This window comes from Rana temporaria, chromosome 13, assembly GCF_905171775.1.
Source record: "Rana temporaria chromosome 13, aRanTem1.1, whole genome shotgun sequence".
In the NCBI taxonomy this organism is placed as follows: Eukaryota; Metazoa; Chordata; class Amphibia; order Anura; family Ranidae; genus Rana; species Rana temporaria.
This window is the reverse complement of record NC_053501.1, coordinates 66,403,512-66,423,949: the sequence shown is the minus strand read 5'-3', so window position 1 is coordinate 66,423,949 and position 20,438 is coordinate 66,403,512. Positions and strand designations below refer to the sequence as shown.

Below are 20,438 nucleotides of genomic sequence, written 5' to 3'. Positions count from 1 at the left end.
AGCGGGAGCCAATCTGTGGGTCCGGCGGACCCCATGTTCGCACTTGGTGATACGTTACCGAGAGAGGCAGAATGGCGATCTGCCCATGTAAACATGGCAGATCGCCGTTTCTGTCAGAGGGTAAGTTGGAGATTCTATGTTTCTGCCAAGTCATTTAACCCTTTGATCGCCCCGGATGTTAACCCCTTCCCGTAAGTGGTCATTAGTACAAGGACAGTGCACTTTTTTTAAGCACTGATCACTGTATTGGAGTCACTGGCCCTAAAAAAGTGTCAGATTTGGTCTGCTGCAATGTCGCAGTCCCGCTAAAATTTGCTGTTCACTGCCATTATTAGTGTATTAAAAAAAAATCCATAAATATAGCCTATAGTTTATAGATGCTATAACTTTTGCACAAACCAATATACGCCTTTTGGAAAAAGACTAAATTGTGGGACTTTGAATGAGCCACACCACTAAGTTGTATGAACCAATTATTGTAAATATTGTTTATTAATACAAAGAGGGCATGACTAAACATATATAAAAATGGTAGAGTATAATAATCGTAGGTCTCGGTAAGTAACGTATAGACAATAAGTTATAGTACACAACTGTCTCAACGTAACATACATGGTAGTGGATACAATAGTGAAGGAGTCTGCGCTGTGGTTAAACTAGTGAAAAGGTGACAAGGAAACGGTGGTGGTGAGGAGGGGGGTGAATTTTAGAATCGGGAAATCAAACGTGTACAAATGCAGCAAAAAATAACTTACACAGGAGTGAAACTGATCCTAAATGGACCGGTGATAAACCACACAAAGGAAATGAGTAAGTGAGAGGAGTGATCTACCTGATGTGTACTCAAATACATACAGTTGAAATGGTGAAAACCCAAAAACAGTAAAGTTCACAGTGAGGTGAAAAAAAAGTGAAAAAAAATGACTTGTGAAAACAGCAAAAGAAAAAATGCCAGAATCCAGTCAATGAGGAGTGCAACCCAATCCTCAAATCGTGCAACCCACACCGTAGAGTGAAGTGAACAGCTTACCTCCTAGTTTTACTCACACATAAGTAAATTGCTGATACTTCTAGTTGGTTAGATGTCCTCTTTGACAGATCACAGTTTTGGACCATACATGTGAGAAAGAATGAATGTAATATTGTGGGTAGACCTCCTGTCACTCAAAGGACAGAAACGAGGGGAATTCTCAAAGATGCAGTGTAGGGGTGTACACTTACACAACTCACACTGTATTAAAAGAAGAAATGCCTGTCCTCCACGAACGCCGCGCTCGTATCCCGATCCTCTCGCTGTCAGCACTCAGCTCCTCAGGAATCCATAGAAGCGGCCGCTCATGTGGTAGTAAGGGAGCAGAGAGGGGGAGAGGAGAAGAAGGAGGGAGGGCGTGTCGCGAGAGACGGCACAGCACAACACAAAAACTTTAATAGCCGGTAAAAATAAAAAACTCACAGTAAGCAGGGAAAATACGGTCGCATCTCCTACGAGCACCGCACTCGTCTGGAGATGCGACCGTTATTTTCCCTGCTTACTGAGAGTTTTTTATTTTACCGGCTATTAAAGTTTTTTGTTGTGCTGTGCCGTCTCACGCGACACGCCCTCCTTCTCCTCTCCCCTCTCTGCTCCCTTACTCCACCATGAGCGGCCGCTTCTATGGATTCCTGAGGAGCTGAGTGCTGACAGCGAGAGGACGGGATACGAGCGCGGCGTTCGTGGGAGACAGGCATTTCTTCTTTTAATACAGTGTGAGTTGTGTAAGTGTACACCCATACACTGCATCTTTGAGAATCCCCTCGTTTCTGTCCTTTGAGTGACAGGAGGTCTACCCACAATATACATTCATTCTTTCTCCACATGTATGGTCCAAAACTGTGATCTGTCAGAGGACATCTAACCAACTAGAAGTATCAGCAATTTACCTTATGTGTGAGTAACAACTAGGAGGTAAGCTGTTCACTTCACTCTACGGTGTGGGTTGCACGATTTGAGGATTGGGTTGCACTCCTCCATTGACTGGATTCTGGCATTTTTTCTTTTGCTGTTTTCACAAGTCATTTTTTTCACTTTTTTTCACCTCACTGTGAACTTTACTGTTTTGGGTTTTCACCCATTTCAACTGTATGTATTGAGTACACATCAGGTAGATCACTCCTCTCACTTACTCATTTCCTTTTTGTGGTTTATCACCCGGTCCATTTAGGATCAGTTTTCACTCCTGTGTAAGTTATTTTTGCTGCATTTGTACACGTTTGATTTCCCCGATTCTAAAATTCACCCCCCTCCCTCCACACCACCGTTTCCTTGTCCACCTTTTCACTAGTTTAACCACAGCGCAGACTCCTTCCACTATTGTATTTACTCTTTGTCCTTCATTGGAAAGACTCCTTTTTGTTTGCTGCAGTTCCCCACCCCTAGTCTAATTTTTCTCCCTTCCGTTTGCCACCCCCACCATTCCCACACATATCCACCACAGCGCAAGGAGTTTTACCCAGTACCATACATGTAGTGGACCTTTGTGTATGCGAGCCGAAAAATTGTATTGGTAGCATATAAACAAAATGACAATAATATACCGATTCGTTGAAGTAAAATATTAAAATACAGATATTAAAACTAGGGCTGTGCAAATTAACTTTAATTAAATCGATTAATCTTGAATTTTTTTGATCGATTATCTTTAATTTTTTTTGATTGATTAAAATCTTTTGATCGATTTAAAATTCTTTTGATGGTACTCGCCTCTCCGCCAGCTTCTGGGCACTTCAGGGAGTTCCGTTGGAAATCCGGTGATGTCACGGAAACCGGCGGGGCTTGCCGTGTCCATCTGAAGGGCTCCTTTGCTGTGCCTTCATACTGCATGCCGGCGGACCTTTACTATCTGCCACACGCAAGGGCTGTTACACTCCCTCTATCAACCTGGGATACTACAACCATCCACTGGAAGTTGTGATAGTTCCCTTTAATGGGACATCTACATGCTGACGGACTAATGTTAACCACTCTCCTCATCTGGATTCAGCAATAGTATCGTTGTACACATTCTTATACCAGTATCATACTTGACTACATGTTTTTATGACTGCTTTTGGTACCGTTTGGTATTACTCGCAACCATTTTTACAGTTTATGTAGCTACATAAATTTTATCTCCAGTGCAATATTTATTTGGTTTACCTACATGAAGACTATAAAGTTTTAATGCTATTCCCATCGAGCGCTGCCTTTGTGTGTTTTTTGTATCCTGCTATCCATTTTTCCAGTTGTTGGTAGCTGCACTGGGAATCAGCCTGCAAGGAGATCAGCTAAAAGTAGTTGGATCTGTAGTGCTGTTATAATTAATCGAAATTAGTCGATAAATCGATTTAAAAAAACGATTAATCGAACAGAAATTTTTTGATCAGTAACAGCCCTAATTAAAACATATACACTGACGTGTCATCATAGAAGAGCTCTACGTGTTACGTGGTTACATTGCCACTCATCAGGAGCAGATACACAGTATCTTTAAAAGAATAGAAATGCCAAAATGATATGATATATAATCGTAATAAAGAAGATGTAAAAAAAAAAAACATCTAAAACATAGAAGAGGGGGAGCATTAAGGGTCCCAATCACTCTCACCTATCTGTAGAATAAGGATATGATTGTATGATGGTATCAATGGTAGGGGGCAACTATAGAAGACATCATCCCTGGGAGCTGAGACGGTAACACCTGAGACACGGCGGTAGCACCAGCAACCAGTAGTGAGTATAAATATATGATAATCAGTTATCAGCTGGGGTAGGTATGCTTGGTTTTACCATTTCAGCTCCCACAAAGTGCAGCATAGGATGCAGTAAATTCACCATTAAAATGGTGAAAGTGTTTCCTTTGAAAACATTTTATACGTTTTACCATTTCAATACAGGAAGTATCTTTATGTTAAAAGATTATGCTGGCAATATATCAATTTATCTGAAGACTTAAATTAAATTAAAAACAAATATATTCTTATACAAATACATTTTTATTCTGGTAAAAAAATAAAATAAAAAAAAATAATGGACAGGCAACATTGTTCAAGCAGAAATTACACTGCTTACATTTTAAGGCGTCTTGGAAATATACACATACCTATGGATATGTGGTAGGCGACTATGGAATCAGTCTTTGTTGATATTGTTCAAACTAAGCATGAGAATGTGTACTGCAAATTAAAAGCTTTAAAACTAGAAATACATACTGCTTGGTTAACATAAATAAGATGTGTATGGAGCACTGTGCTTGTTAACATGAAGAAATAGAAGTGGCATGCCCTGTAAAGCTTGTATCTCAAGTGCAATAGGAAACAGCTGGGGAAATACTGTTCTAGCACTGCCAAACATTATACCAGTATTACTGATCGTTCCGCCTCCTAGGAAGGCATGCAAAAGCAAAGAAAACTGTATTGGTCAGGAAATCGGACGTCATACCATTTTGACATGTTGTATTCTGTGGAGTACTTTTCACTAGTGGTTCATTGTAAAAAAGGGACCTTTATTCTTTAAAATGTATCTTCACTGCATGGGATCAACACTATTTAATTCAATTTTAATATTTAAAATCAAACTTCTAACCATCCATGTCTCTATACTTTATTTTGTTGAGAAATCACTTTGAAAAAATGACCCCCTGCATTTCTGCTGTGGCTATCTTGAGCAAGACAAGTGAGGTAGCATTTAATTTCTGGAAACCATCGAATCCAAAGACAAACCCTGCAAGACAAAAAATCACAATGAGCTAGTATGTGTCATATACTAGCTCATTAAGAAATACTTACCTCAGAACGATGCCCTGAATCAGCGATGGCACTCCGAGTACACGGCCGACATCTTTCACTGGAGTTACTTCCGGGTTCGCGGCTCCGATGCTGCAATTGGCTGGAGCGGTGATGACGTCACTTCCGTGCATGAGCCGACAGTCACAGCACGAGTCCTGAAGAAACGGCACCAGCGGCCCATTCCTTTAGTGCGCCGCTGACATCGGCATCAGCGCATATACTGAATATCTCCTAAACTGTGCAAGTTTAGGAGATGTTTACGGTAGCTACAGGTAAGCCTGGTTATAGGCTTACCTGTAGGTAAAAGTCGTGTAACAGAGTTTACAACCACTTTAAAAAGGATAAGTATAGCCAAAGCTTGTTTGGCTATACTTCTATGGATCACAGGAGTGCAATTCGTTTTGCACTCCTCTGACCCATTTTCAGCAGAGCGGGCTGAAGTCCCCTCTCTGCTGAAATCACTAATATCAGTCCAGGCAGCGCGTCATCACGATAATAAAGTTTGGATCCGCCAGGTGCCTGGACGGACATCCCGTTTAGCCTCTCAACGAGCCGCCCCCTCCACAGCTCAGCGCTCCAGTGACAGTCTGCAGCTCTCTTCTCACAGAGGTCTGAAAAACGAACATTCGGGGGTGTTCGATCACTCGGTCCTCAGTGTAGAGGCCCAGATGCTGCATTCACCTAGGCAAGTAGGAATCGGGGAGGGGGGGGGGGGGAGAAATTCCCTTACCTCAAACATGTATGCAAGAGTGTGCCTAGCTGAGAAAAACCCCCATCCTCTCCTCCCCCTCCTGAAGACTCCTGGGATGTATGACATAATTTGCCTAGGCAAGAAACCAGGAACTAAAGAAATGTTAAAAAACTAAACAGAAGTAAATGATATCATTTCCTATCCATTTACTAATGCAAGCAACATAAGGAATAAAAAGAATCAATGTTGGATTGGAGAGTGAAGTTCCACTTTATTATGTTCCCACTTTTAAGGGGTTTGGACACTGCAAATCAAAAAGCCCTCCCTGACCAAAGCTAGCAGAGGACACAGCCACATCCATCCAGTATAATTTAGTATGGGCTGGACCCAAAGACCAGGTAGATTCTTTGCAAACCTTGTAGCCAGAAACCTGGTGCCAGAAGGTCCAAGAAGTGGACATGGAACAGAGGCACCCAATTGTGTGATTATGCCTGAAAAATAATCTAAAATGCTGTCTGGATATATTTACAATGAAAGCCTGAGAACCCATTACGAGGACCAAAATAATAAAGGAGCTTCCTAAACGAAGTCACAGCAGTCAAACAATGACTGTACATGCTACATTCAAAAGGCATGTAGAGCAATCTTCTTAGGATAAACAAGAACTAGACTAAAGCCAGCCATAGATTTAAATCTCAGCCGGTTCATCAGTGTTGAATTTTTAAATGCAATTATTGAAAGCAATCGTGTTCTCCCAGCAGGGACTGCTCCCTGTAAACCCACCTCCACAGGTAGAACACAATAGCTTGTTGGGAGAGATTCCCCCATCAACACCAGAGTTTTTTTTCTGCAACCTGTACATAGAAAAAAAGCACTATAAAACAGATTAAGAAGAAGAGCAAGGTATGCGCATTACTACAATGAGCTGAACAAAACTGAAAAACACCCACCTTCTTGTCCTCTTTCACTTTAGGTGGCTTTTTCTTTGTTTTTCTTTCTTCCTGCTCCTGATCAGAAGTGATAGCTGGATTATCAATACCCCCCTTCCAAGTGTCTACTGGAGAAAGAAGAGGGTCTTCTTCACTTGGCCTGTGCTTTGGTTTCCGCTTTCTATCCTTTCCACTGATAGTAAGAGCTTCCTCATCACTGGCATCTGAATGGCTTCGTCGATAGGTATAGGATTTTGTCTTGCTGAATAGTGTCTTTGATCTGTATTTATATTTTGATGGCCTCCTCTCTCCCTGGCCCCGCATAGGTCGGTCAGAGATACCATTTTCTTCATCTGCTTTTGCATTAGGGAATAAATGGGGCATTTTTAGAAGGTGGTTTTGACCGTCATCAGGTACTGCGTAGATGTCATTAATAAAATCTTTGGATTTAAATATAGTGTCAACTGGCTCTGCGTAATTTTCAGATGAATCAGCATCTTCTGGGTGCAAAGGGAAGCGAGTAGTTAGCTTCTTTGGGTTTTTACTAATGCCAGCTTCAATAGTTCTCACAAGATTTGGGTCTAGTCTATTTACCTTTGACTTGGGTCCAGGTGGCTTAGATTTTATTAGGGGAGGCACTTTATGGTTGCGCTCATGATCGTGGCAATTTAACGGAGTGCTATGTGTGGGATATTCATTCCCTTCATTATCCAAATTACACTTTGGCAGCAGTTGCACATCATCCCCAATGGGACTATAAGGAGGGGGGGCTTCTGAGTCATCCTCAGAATCTGGGTAGCAACTGTATGCTGGCGAATTTCCACGGGGTGAATGAAGAAACACATCTTCACAAGGCTGACTTTGCTCTCTACTGCTTTCTGCCAAATAGGAATTTTCAATGGATGTTTTCTTTTCCAAAACATCACTGAAGAATGGTGTGAAAACCTCTGTCTGCCGATGATACTGAGACAGTGAATATAAAGCCGTGAACTTTGCAGAAATTTCAGTGGCAATGTGCTCTCCTTCAGTCATCAATTCTTTAATGGCTTCATTCTCAAAGAAGTCTGCTTGGCTGTCTGTTACTGCTACTAACTGAACAGGAATAGTGTCCTGAATTTCTGAAAGAAAAGCACGGAGCATTCCCATAGATGCTTTTCGTTTTGCTGAATAAATTAGAATGTACCCATGGACAAGTTCATCTTTTCGAATACCAATAGAAGAATGGTATGACAAAATGGTTATCTGTATCCTCCTCCGTTTTTCACCAATGATTTTATCAAGCATCAGAGAATTATTTTGTCCAGGCTGGGCAGCACTGCAAGTGCGGGACTCTAAAAAGGGGGAAAGAATAAGATCCACACTAAACGGATCCCCACACATGGCACACATTACAATTCTCAAGTCAGCTTCTGAAAGGTCTTTAATAGCCGGAACAGGGCTTGCAATATCTGAATTGTGCTTAATAGATTCTAATACTCCCCTAAGAGCTTGTTTTATTTGAGCCTCATTAAATTTACGTGGGAATGTGCCAGCAGGTATATCCACAAAATGGCACTGGAGTTTATTTGCCAGCTGCTGTCCTTGATGTCTCAAGATTGGCAGGTTTTTGCTAAGGGTTTCTCTCTGGTTGGCCAAAATTAATGTGAACGGGAGGTTTGCAATATCTTTATCTCTTCTTGCCTGGGCCTCACATCTAATTTTGCCAATACAGTCACCTAAAAAATTAAGTGACTCAATAGAGCTAAACACACAAAAACAGCCATGTGGCTTAAATGCAGAGGACCATAACTGGCTAAATAGATAGGGGGAGTTAGCATCCACGGCTCTCAAATCCAATTCATAAATTTTTCCATCTAGTGCAAACTCATCATCTGTTGACTGGGTCCTTATTTCATTGGCCATCTCTTGAGGCAGGCTGTCTTTCCCAAGAATTAGTAGGTTCACTTTATCAAGGTTGGTACCATCTTGATACATGTTCAGACGGCCAAGATTTGATTGTAAGAGACTGTTGGCGAGTATTTGTTCCACTTTAATGTCCATGCAGCTTTGGACACTAAGACAAGTTTCCTTTGTAGGGTGGTAAACAAATCCTATGTGTTTAAGAAGAAGAGATTCTCTGTCAGTTGCAAGCTTTTGCAAAGCTTTATATCTAGGTTCTTCCCCAAGGACTGCATTAATTTCAGACATTTTATCAGTGCTTGGTGTAGCATTAAGATCTAGGTCATAAAACAACTCGGAGTGCTCAAAAAGCATCTCTTGAAATTCTTCTTTGGCTTTTTCAATAATTTCCCGCTGGTGCTTGCGATATACTGCTATACGGTCTGCCTCACTGATGAACTTGTAAGCTTCATCGTCCAAAACAAAACACATAACCTCTTCCCACGGCTGACCAGGGGAAATAAACGGTATCTTTTCAAGTGTTTTTTTGAACTTCTCTTTCATTTCTACCCTCTTCTTCTCAGTAACCAAGTTTTGCACATGGCTTTGGTAGACCTTTTCAACCTCTAGTGTACAGAGAAGATCAAATGGAACTCTTCTGTCATTTACATTGTCAATATGATCCGACTGGTCCCAGGGAGTCTTTTCCAGCATTACAAACCAAAGGCTGAAGTCAGGCCTCTTCTCTAGAAACCGGAGAGCTTCTGCCCAGTTTAAATTTTCTATCTCCTCAAGTTTTGGCAGCAATGTATTGAGTGTTCTTGGTAGTGTTTTTAAGTATTCCTCCTTTCTTTTTTCGAATATGCTCCTGTTTTAGCTGTTCTATGTGCTTGGAGAATGTATTTTTAGCTTTCATGGTTCCCTCTAAATTAATGTAATTTTCATAATCCGAGTGGTTTTTTAATTTATTACTAACAGTTTTCCAAGTTGCATGGTAATCACGAACTGTTTGTACAATAAGCTTTTCAAATTTATCAGTAGCAGAAGCAACAATCTGTCTGTGTGTTTTAAATGCCTCTAGATAAGGGATTATCTTGGGCTTACTTCGAGTTTTGTCCAGCATTTGCATTAGTGCTGTGAAACATGTCTCAACATTAATATTGTTTCGGGCGGAGGTTTCTACCACAACTATGTTTTTCTTGTTGGAGGCAAAGCCCTGAACTTCTCTCAGATAGTGGTCGACACACTCATCACATTTTGTTGCTGCAATGATAACAGGCTTCTTTGCTTTTACTACTTGAGCATAGAGGTTATTAACAAACTTTAACTGATCATCAAATTTTCGATTGCATCCTTGGCTAACATCAATGCATAGAACAAAGCCATCTATAGTTAACTTTCCTTCTGGCATTTGCTTTTGCTCAAAGTCCTGCTCCAGGCCAAGCTGGTCTGTGCAAATATACATTAGTTTTTCAGCCGACTGAATCTTTGAAGCTGCTGCCCTCTTTATATAGGGCTGAAGGTTTGTACTTCGATGCGGAAGGAAAGTCTGATCATCTATGAACTCTGTCTGTTCAATAATGTGATGTTTGCAATCAACCCCATCTTCACCTATCTGTGTTACGTCACCCCAATACAAAAAGTGGTCATTGTTGACAACACGTCCTCCAAAATCAATTGTGCTAAGAACAGAGGTGTGTTCATGATAATATTCATCTGCCTTTGGGTGGACATATCTGTTACATAAGCACGACTTCCCAACTCCGCAGTTGCCTTTATCCTTCTCAGTTCCAGACAATCCTATAACACTAATAGTATATGATGGGGGACGCGGCTCCTTATTCTTTGCCATCATCACTCCCCTCTCATCCTTCTGAGTACATTTAGACAGGTAGGCATACGTCTCATTCTCAACTTTCAAATTATGCCTTTATATATGGTCAAAGACAGAGGTAAGATTTTGCTGTATTTTTCATGTTCTCCATCGAACCCACGTATCCTCAAACATGACCGCAAATGGCACATCTGGAAAAGCAAGCAAATAAATGGGTCAGATTTTTTATTTTATTTTTTAAATAATGCAATTGTTCATAAAATTGGACAATATGTTAAAACAAAGTACAGCTGAAATAATGGAAAGCACTTAGCAGCATTTACACCTAGATGTCCAAGACAGGGTGCATTTAAATGTTTATAAATAATAGTAGCATGAAATAAAGTTTATTTTCTTATAGGACAAATATTGCTGTAAAGCTTTTCTGTAAATTTTTTTGCCAGAAGGCACAAGTGGAAATGACAAAAAACAGAATAAGCTGAAGGCATGACAAACTAAGTTATTGTAAACTACAGTAAAACCTTGGTTTGCAAGCATAATTTGTTCCGTGAACATGCTTCTAATCCAAAGCACTTATATATCACATAGGATGGACTTGTGTCTTTTCAACCTCACCTGCTATGCAACTATATCAAAGCAAATTTCCCCATAAGAAATACAAACTCAAAAGATTTGTTCCACAACCATTTATTCATAAGTCTTTCAGTTCATAAAGTTTAAAACAATGTGATAGGTTGTTTAACCATAAAATGTCCATCCACAAATGGAAGCCTCCACAAGGGGATTAGAAGAAAAATCCAGCAGGAGCTACAGAGTATAAAAGAGAAGAGAGGCACCTCCAAGTGTAGCAATATGGTTACATTTAATGAAGGTAAAACATTTAGCAACTCACATGGTTGATTAAAAAAGGCATATCTAAGTAAGCAGGTAAAGCTGACCACATAGACCTTCCTCCACACCGCCGGCTCTCACCGCTGTCAGTCTGCAATTGTGACCGGGAAGATCACCCTGTAGTAGAACAATCTGAAAGCGAGGCTTGAAGCGCTCGTAGAATGCAGTGTGGACGGGATGACATTGATGGTGGGGAGGACAGTCTATGTGGACAACTTTAACCGAGATGCCTGCAAACTTACATGTGCCCATTTTAGTCAACAATGCGAGTTGCCAAATGTTAAACCTTCATTAAATTTAACTGTCCGCCTGTCACTTTAAATCCTTGTTCAGCATCAACTGGCAGGTGGAACCTTTATTGCCTTATTTTTGTTACCTGGGGAATCTCTTAATCACCAGACACTTCCTTCTTCTAGTTTGAGAGAAAAGAAGGCCCTCATTTGTTCCAGCATTCACTCAGACAAGGCTAGCCAGCAGACAGTTCATGGAAGTTTTCTAAAGTTTAGTTTGCAACCCTATCTCCCCCCCCCCCCCCCCCCCCTCGGCAAGCGGAGCAAGGCAATACATTAAAGGGGTTGTAAAGGTAAAAAAAAAAAAAAAAAAAAAAAAAATCTTAAATAGCTTCCTTTACCTTAGTGCAGTCCTCCTTCACTTACCTCATCCTTCAATTTTGCTTTTAAATGTCCTTATTTCTTCTGTCTAACTCCACACAGTAATGCGAGGCTTTCTTCCTGGTGTGAGTGTTGTGCTCTCCCCCTCACTTGAGGGGGCGAGCAGGACACACTCTACGTTGCAGATAGAGAAAGGAGCTGTGTGTTAGAGGGAGTCCTGACTCTCCTGCTCGCCCTCTCCCCCCTCAAGGGAGAGGGAGAGCACGACACTCCACACCAGGGAGAAAGCCTTGCATTACTGTGTGGAGGGAAAAATCCCTAAAGTTTTAAATATGTCCCTGGTCCAGTCAAATGAGAGAATTTATTGTAAGATTTATATTGTGCAAACCTTTTTTTTTTTAACAATAATAAAAAAAGGATATTGAAAACAAAGATGCTGCTTGCAGGACTTTTTGACGTCCTGCGAGAGCACAGCCCCAGTGTGAAAGCCCTCAGGCTCACACTGGGGCTGCAGGGGAGGTGTTTTGCAGGCACTATTGAAAAACGCCTCCAGTGTTAAAGGTCTTACTGTATATATTTTTTTTTTAATTAAACAGGTTTAGGCCTTAGGCACACAGGGCGTTTTTACAGCTGCTTTTAGCAGCGTCAGATTTTTGTTTTGCCGATTTTGTTTAGTAGGAATTTTAGATAAAAAAAAAAAATATAGACATCATCATACTGCTTAGGCACAAATAAAGGCGTTGTAACGTCATAAGGTTTATTTTTTTTTATTTTAATGCATTCTATGCATTAAGGTCCCTTTCACACGAGGCTGTTTATTTTGACAGACTGCTTGCTCAGCAGGGATCACTTAGTTGATCCCCGCCAAGTGGGTCCATCTCTGCTCACTGTGTGAGAGCCCCACTCTCCTCTATGGGGGAATCAGATAAAAACGGTCCACCTGTCCGTTTTTATCCAATCCGCCAGACGGATAGAAAATAGGATTTTTATCCATCTGGATTTAGCGGATCGGTGTCAGCGGACATGTCACCGCTGACATCCTTCACTGAATAGGAGGTGCATGGAGCATCCGTTCAGGTCCACCGGAAAAACTGACAGATGAACCGGAACAGTCCGCATGTGTGAAAGAGCCCAAAGATAAAAAGCCTTCTGTGTGCAGCTGCCGCCCTAATACTTAGCTGAGCCAGCAATGTCCTCCCGATCGGCTCAGACACAGCAGCGGCGCCCTCAGCTCCTGCCGCTGTCATCATTCAGCCAATCAGGAGAGAGGGGTGGAGACAAGCCACAGCTTTATGTCTGAATGGACACAGAGAGCTGTGACTCAGCTCGGGTGCCCACATAGCAAGCTGCTTGCTTTCCGGGAACAGAAGAGGGACCTGGGAAGAGGCTGCTCTGTGCAAATCCACTGCAACAGAGTAGGCAAGTATAAAAACAACAAATGAGAGACTTTACAATCACTTTAACATTTCTAAATTTTCAATAGAACATAAATCAAATTGTATTTATTTTAATTCAGTTCCACTTTAAGGGAGAATAAATTCTGTTTAGTCAACCTTTCCTTATACCCCCCAACAACTATGTTCTCTATGATCTGATAACCAAAGCGGAACTATTTTAAAGATGAGGTTTTAATAGTGCTTTATATAGTGGTTGTCCTCGCTTTTAGGGTCAGTTCACACCCTATTGATCGACTGCTGATCAGAGCAGACCCTGCACCAAATTGCATAACAAGGAAAAAAAAATATCACATTCAAAAAATGTGTCCGTTGGCATCAATGCAACTCAGCACAGTGCGATTTACAAAGCGTAATAAAAGATAAACTGCGACAATTTTATTATGCTATTAAGGTTTATCTCATTTTATTGCTGTATTTGATCTTTATTGATGTTAATTTTTTATTAACGCAGTCTTTTTTTCTAGATTTACAAAGCGACTTGCAGCCCCCAGAGAATAAGCAAGAAAAAAAAAAATTCAGCCAAGTTGCACTACATAAATCGCACTGACAATCTCGGAAAAAATATCTTATTCCAGTAGTGTGAACAGAGTAAGAGCTCAGTTTGAAAACAAAAAAGGAATTCAGTTTATTCATTGCTTATGCAGGTTCTGCTTCCTGCTCTGCACCAGTTGCCAATGCCATAGCCGCAGACTGTATCACTCGGTCCCGCCCCCCAGCACGCCACAATATTCATTTGATTGACAGCACCGGGAGCCAACGGCTGCGCTGCTATCAATCATCCAATGATTGAGCCGAGAAGCAAGCGCGTTCACGATGCAGGACTTTCGAGTACTCAGGTAAGTAACGGGGGGGGGGCTGCTAATTGTCAGAATGTTTTTCACCTTGCATTAAGGTGAAAAAACATATACCTTTACAACCCCTTTAACTTACTCTTATTGCAAGAGGATTCTCTCATGTAAGCTTTGTAATCACAGTTGGCATTTGCTGTGAGGAATGAAAATAAGTGTACATACTAGAGCTGCACCATTCTGGCTAAAACGAGAAACAATTTTTTTTTTTTTTTTGCTTGGAATAAAGATCACGATTCTTGCAGCGTAACATATTTTTACACCAGAGAGCGGTCTGAAGTCAACGCTCTGATGACGTTACAGCAATCAGTCCAAGCACCGCGTCATCACAACAATAAAGTCTGGATCCGCCAGGTGCCTGGACTGATGCAGAGCAGGGCAGCGTATGACGGAGGGACGCACTTTTACCATGGTGATCAGGGAAAAGCAGCCCTGGTTATCATGGTCAGTTTAGAGAGGGGCAGATTACACAACACAAGCACTGTGCTGTGTAATCTTCTTTAAGGGACCAGGGTCTGTATTTTTTTGGGGGTGGTTAACACTTTAAGGGCCCTTTCACACGGGCGGTAAAACGGTCCGTTTTTTACAAGTCCGTTTACGGATTTACGGATGATCCCGCTGAGCAGACGGACACACACGGGGCGGATCAATACAGATCCGCTCCGTGTGAAAGAGCCCTAAGTGGTTAATCACTTTTAATATTTTTTTCTAAAGGGGTTAAAGAGCGCTTTTTTTTTTTTTTTCAGTTGCTGTCTGGAAGTCCCTGGTGCAAAATTACCTTGTTGGGATATTAAAATGGAATTTTATTTCTACCAACAGCCAGCAAGCTGACCAGCTTTTATTGCTATAAAATGCCCCTACCTGCCTGCTCACGGGCTACATTGACACTGTAAACTGAGCTGTGCATTTTGGTAGAAATAAAAAAAAAAAAAAAAAAAAAAAAAGGAAGAGGTGTTCAAAGCACCCCCCTCCCCCCAGGATAAAGCAAACCTCTCCATATCATATAGATGGAGAGGTGAAGACAGTGTGCAGCCACCATGCTCTCCGGGTGGAGAATAGATGGTGAGAGACAGAGGAGGTGAACATCGGCCAGGCCTTGACACTTTTGATGTTGAAATAGCTGTCGCACAGTGTAACACCCAGTGTGTACTTTCTAAAGAATAGCAATCCAAAGTTAGCAGTTATGCATGTAAAACTTATGTAGGGAGATTGGTTTCATCTCTCTGTGTCTCTGTGTCATCTGAGGCTGTTCACTTCACTGAATATATGTGAGGGTTTACATTTGGGCCGAAACAACTAATCGACAACTAATCGATTATGAAATTATCGATTATGAAAATTGTAATCGATTAATCGGCCAGTAACATATTGGGGTTAAAAAAAAACTAAAATTAGCCCTTTATAGTACAAAAAAGCAAATCGCTGCTGTAAATATTACTTTCGGTGTCCCACAGTACAAAAAAAAAAAAAAAAAAAAGAACCCCTTACAGTAGCGAACATTTGCTCTTTTTGTACTTTTTTTTTTTAACCCCATTATGTTACTAAACATCTCAGGCCTGGGTTCACACCTCTGTTTTTTGGTGCTTTTTGCAGAAACGCACTACAGTTCATTTACATGTTTTCCTATGGGACACGTTCACATTCATGACTTTTTTTCAGCTGCTGTGTATTTGCAAAGGGCGAGGACTTAACGTAAAACGGTGCGATTTAGTGTTTTTGGGTTCAATATACTTCAATGGAGAAGCTGCAGAAAAGCATGTAATGTGTTTTTGTGGCAATTTGTTTTTTGTAATCTGTCCAACAAAAAATTGGCCCAAAAAAATTAAAAAGACCATTTTTTTTAAGGCCATTATCCCATCGAAACAATAATCGGCCAACTAATCGATTATGAAAATAATAGTTAGTTGCAGCCCTAGTTTACATCCACTTTAAGGCCGATATGCGACCAATATCATAGTCTGAGCACTTAAATCGTGGTTGTAAACCCAAGACATGAAATATGAAAAAGAGCACATCCTTCTATACTGGTAGAGAAGATCTGAGTGACTAATGTGTTATGCCCCCCATCCTAATTATTAGGCTTAACAGAGGACAAGAATTGGGATTATATCGGTGCTAGAAATAATTAGTACATGGAAGGAGTGTATATAAAAAGTTTTCGTTTCTTTATTCGTACAAAAAGGAGACAAAGGGGTTCAATTAAAATTGGTTATTGGAGCATGTACTGCAAATGGTGGGTCGCTGGTATCCCAAGAGCAAAAGTGGTGGTCGCAGGAAGATGTTCTATCCCTACATGTTTCGCCATTGGTGGCTTCCTCAGGGGGATTTTTCTGGAACCACAAGAATATAACTGAGCTCAGACACAGAATAAAAAAACAAAATAAGGAATTATTGAACTTGCATATCATATTACAAAAGTGCATATTTATTTAATTTATTAAGTGTGTATAGACTAATGTGGATGTGTTTTGTATAAAAATACATTTTCAATAAAGAATAAAAAAACAAAAAAAAAAACGCACACACACACAAAGGAAAAAACGAAAAAGGTATCAAAAGGAAAATTGTCAAACTTTTTATATACACTCTTTCCATGTACCAATTTCTAGCACCGATAGAGATAATTTTATGTGTGAGAAATATCAGAATTAGCTTGGCCAGTTGGTGATTAAAATGCCCTTTTTGTTTTTTTAAACTTTCCCGAAAGACCAACTCTGGGCTCACAGAAAAAATATATTTTAACACAAATCGATACCATAAAGCACATGTCTTAATACTGTTTTTAACCACTTGAGAACCACGCTATAGACAAGACATCCACAGCGCAGCTCTCAACTGCCGGGTGGACGTCCTGCCGTTTACATTCCCCCCATGCCGAAGAGGGCGCGCAGCGGGAAAAACTGTGCCCGCCGTGTCACGTGATGCTCCACGTCCTGTCTGGGAGAGAGGAGACCGATGCCGTATCCCTTGTACATAGGGACACAGACCGGTCACCTCCCCCAGACAGTCCCCTGCCCCTACAGCAGTGCTTCTCAAATAGTGGGGCGCGCACCCCAGGGGGGGCCCGAGGCTCCATAAAGGGGGGCTCGTTCCGGACCGCGGCGATCGCGCCATTTAGTATCCGCTTCTGTCCCCAGCCTCCTCCGTTAGTTAGAGGAGCGGACGGCGGGAGGCGGGACATGTTTGAACTGGGGGACGGGACCGGAGAGGTAGCAGCCTGTCATGTTGGACGGCAGGTGATTGGCTGCTAGGAGGCGGTCCTAGCAGCCAATCACCAGTTTGCCCAAAAGTCTCCCCGCCCCGCCCAGTGCTGCTGCGAATGTCCCGCCTCCTGCTCTCCGCGCTGAAAAGTTACAGGTAGGAGTGGAGAGGGAAGGGAGGAAAAATATATGGAGATGTTAAGGACGAGGAGTGGGGGCTGTGCTGTGGGGGGAAAAGGGGGGTTATGTGATGGGGGAAACTGTGTGCAGGATATGTGATGGGGTCATGTAAAGGGGGGCAATACTGTGTGGGGGGATATGTGATGGGGCAATGCTGTGTGGGGGGGATATGTGAAGAAGGGCAATACTGTGTGTGGGGGGATATGTGAAGAAGGGCAATACTGTGTGGGGGGATATGTGATGGGGCAATGCTGTGTGGGGGGGATATGTGAAGAAGGGCAATACTGTGTGTGGGGGGGATATGTGAAGGGCAATACTGTGTGTGGGGGGATATGTGAAGAAGGGCAATACTGTGTGTGGGGGGATATGTGAAGAAGGGCAATGCTGTGTGTGGGGGGATATGTGAAGAAGGGCAATACTGTGTGTGGGGGGGATATGTGAAGAAGGGCAATACTGTGTGTGGGGGGATATGTGAAGAAGGGAAATACTGTGTGGGGGGGATATGTGGATACAGTGTTATGCAGAGGTGTACTTATAACAATTTTATAGACAAATGATACTATTTACAGTCGCGCGGGGGGCGCGAAATGTTTTCTTCTTCCTAGGGGGGGCATGACAGAAAATAATTGAGAAGCACTGCCCTACAGCAAGAATCACTCCCAGGGAATACATTTTACCCCTTCCTCGCCCCCTAGTGTTAACCCCTTCCCTGTCAGTCACATTTATCAAGTAATCGGTGCATATTTATAGCACCGTTTGCTGTATAAATGTAAATGGTCCCAAAATAGTGTCAAAAGTGTCTGATATATCCGCCGCAATATCGCAGGCCTGACAAAAAAAAAAAAAAAAAAAAAAAGCGCCGATCGCTGGCATTACTAGTAAAAGAAAAACATTTTTTAATATCAAATCTATCCCCTATTTTGTAGGCGCTATACCTTTTGCGCAAACCAATCAATATACGCTTATTGCGATTTATTTAACCAAAAATATGTAGAATACGTATCGGCCTAAACTGAGGGGAAAAAAAAAAAAAAATTGGATATTATAACAAAAAGTTAAGAAAAAAATTGTGTTTTTTTTTTTCAAAATTTTTTTGTTTATAGTGCAAAAAATAAAAACAGACAAGGTGATCAAATACCACCAAAAATAAATCTCTATTTGTGGGGAAAAAAATATTTCTGTACAGTGTTGTACGACCGCGCAATTGTCATTCAAAATGCGCCAGCGCTGAAAGCTGAAATTTGGTCTGGGCAGGAAGGGGGTTTAAGTGCCCAGTAAGGAAGTGGTTAATGTCTGATATATAAAAAAAAGGAAGGGTCTCAAAGTGTGGTGTATGTAGTAGAATGCCTAAGTAATGTTTTGGAAAAAGGCAGACAGAAAAAGTCTGCGCAAGACCAACAACCTAAAATCATCATACCACCGACATCAGTATACATATGCCAGCAATGTATAAAACAAAAAGAAGATCTACAAATAAATCTTTTACAAGGATTATTAAAACATACAATGTTTTTGCCTTAGTCAATAAAACGGTTTATAGTAGCTTCCTCACTGACACCATTTCACTCCATGTTCATTTCTCTGTAGAAAAAAAAAAAAAAGGAAGAAGTGGTTGCCACTTTAAATCTGAGGCTTAAAGTGGAAGTAAACCCATCCATAAAACAGTTTCTTTTCTGGCACATGCCAGAAATGTAACACTCCCATTGGTTGTGCCCTTAACCAAACCATCCAGTGGCTGGTATCATAACTGATCACATGTGCAGCATGTAAAAAGGGTAGTTGTAAATTAAACAGAGACAAAGAGGGCAGCTTCCTTGGCTGAAAACGATAAGGGGGTTGTACTTTAAATGCTACTTGTCGAATACAAGTTTCTGAATCACTGACCCGGAACAGTTTGGAAAAGTCAGACATCCTATTCTGCATATTTGTTCAGCGTCACCAACTCAAACATATTGAAACCAGACAACCAGCATTCGTAAAAAAGAGTCAGCTTCCCCAATCACAAGTTCCCATAAATAAGGAAGTACATACTATGAAAAAAGTCTTGGCTCTCAAATGGTTAACATTCCCCCCCCCCCCCTTTTCATTAAAAAAGACAAGGGGGGAGATTCAGAAAGAGATACGACGGCGTATCTCCTGATACGCCGTTGTATCTCTGAGATCCGACGGTCGGATCTATGCGACTGATTCATAAGAATCAGTTACGCATAGATCTCCCTTAGATCCGACAGGTTTAAGTGACTTACACCGTCGCATCTTAGGCTGCAATCTCCCTAGGTGGGGCTTCGGTTTTTTACGCGACGAATATGCAAATTCCGATTTCCGCCGATTCAGAAACGAACGCCCGTCGCTTTTTTTTTTACGTCGTTTGCGTTCAGCTTTTTCCGGCGTACACTTACCCCTACTATATGCTGCGTATGCAATGTTAAGTATGGCCGTCGTTCCCGCGCCGAGTTTTGAATTTTTACGTCGTTTGCGTAAGTCGGTCGTGAATACGGATGGACGCAATTTACGTTCACGCCGAAACCAATGACGTCCTAGCGACGTCATTTGGAGCATGCGCACTGGGGAATTTCACCGGCGGCGCAAGGGCAGTTAAATCGGCGCGGGGACGCGCCTGATTTAAATTGTACATTCCCCCTAGCCGCGGAATTTGAATTCTGCCGGGGGAGTTACGATCCGCCGGCGCAAGTTTGGAGGTAAGTGCTTTCTGAATACTGCACTAGCCTCTCAAATTTGCGATTATCTGAATCTAGCCCAAGGACTTCAATAAATGGAATGACCAATTTTTAGCTGTCCCGGTTATGGTTAGTTACATCAGTAATTGCTCACGTCTGCCTCTAGTGGTCTGCTGGAAGATGGTACGGTGGGACACTGCATTAATTAACCCCTTTAACCAGCCATGACCTTTTTTTTGTTTGTTTTTTTATTAAATACACTTATTAACCCTTTCCTATTTCTGACATTTGTTGCTCAAAGCATTTTTTGCTAGAAAATTACTTCGAACCCCCAAACGTTATATATAAATTGTTTACATTTTTTTTTTAGCAGAGACCCTAGAGAATAAACTAATAAAATTAAATTGCGCACACTCGTGGAATGGCGACAACTACGGT

At 41.5% G+C, this 20,438-nt stretch overlaps 1 protein-coding gene across 1 annotated transcript in view; it reads right to left on the bottom strand.

The window, feature by feature from the left end:
• ARHGAP5 (Rho GTPase activating protein 5) overlaps nt 1-20,438 on the bottom strand; it is a 99,660-nt gene that overhangs the window by 60,984 nt on the left and 18,238 nt on the right. The window contains 2 exon segments of the mRNA XM_040333730.1: nt 6,445-9,156; nt 9,158-10,326. Of these exon segments, the coding sequence (XP_040189664.1) occupies nt 6,445-9,156; nt 9,158-10,156 (3,711 nt within the window). The 5' untranslated portion in view covers nt 10,157-10,326.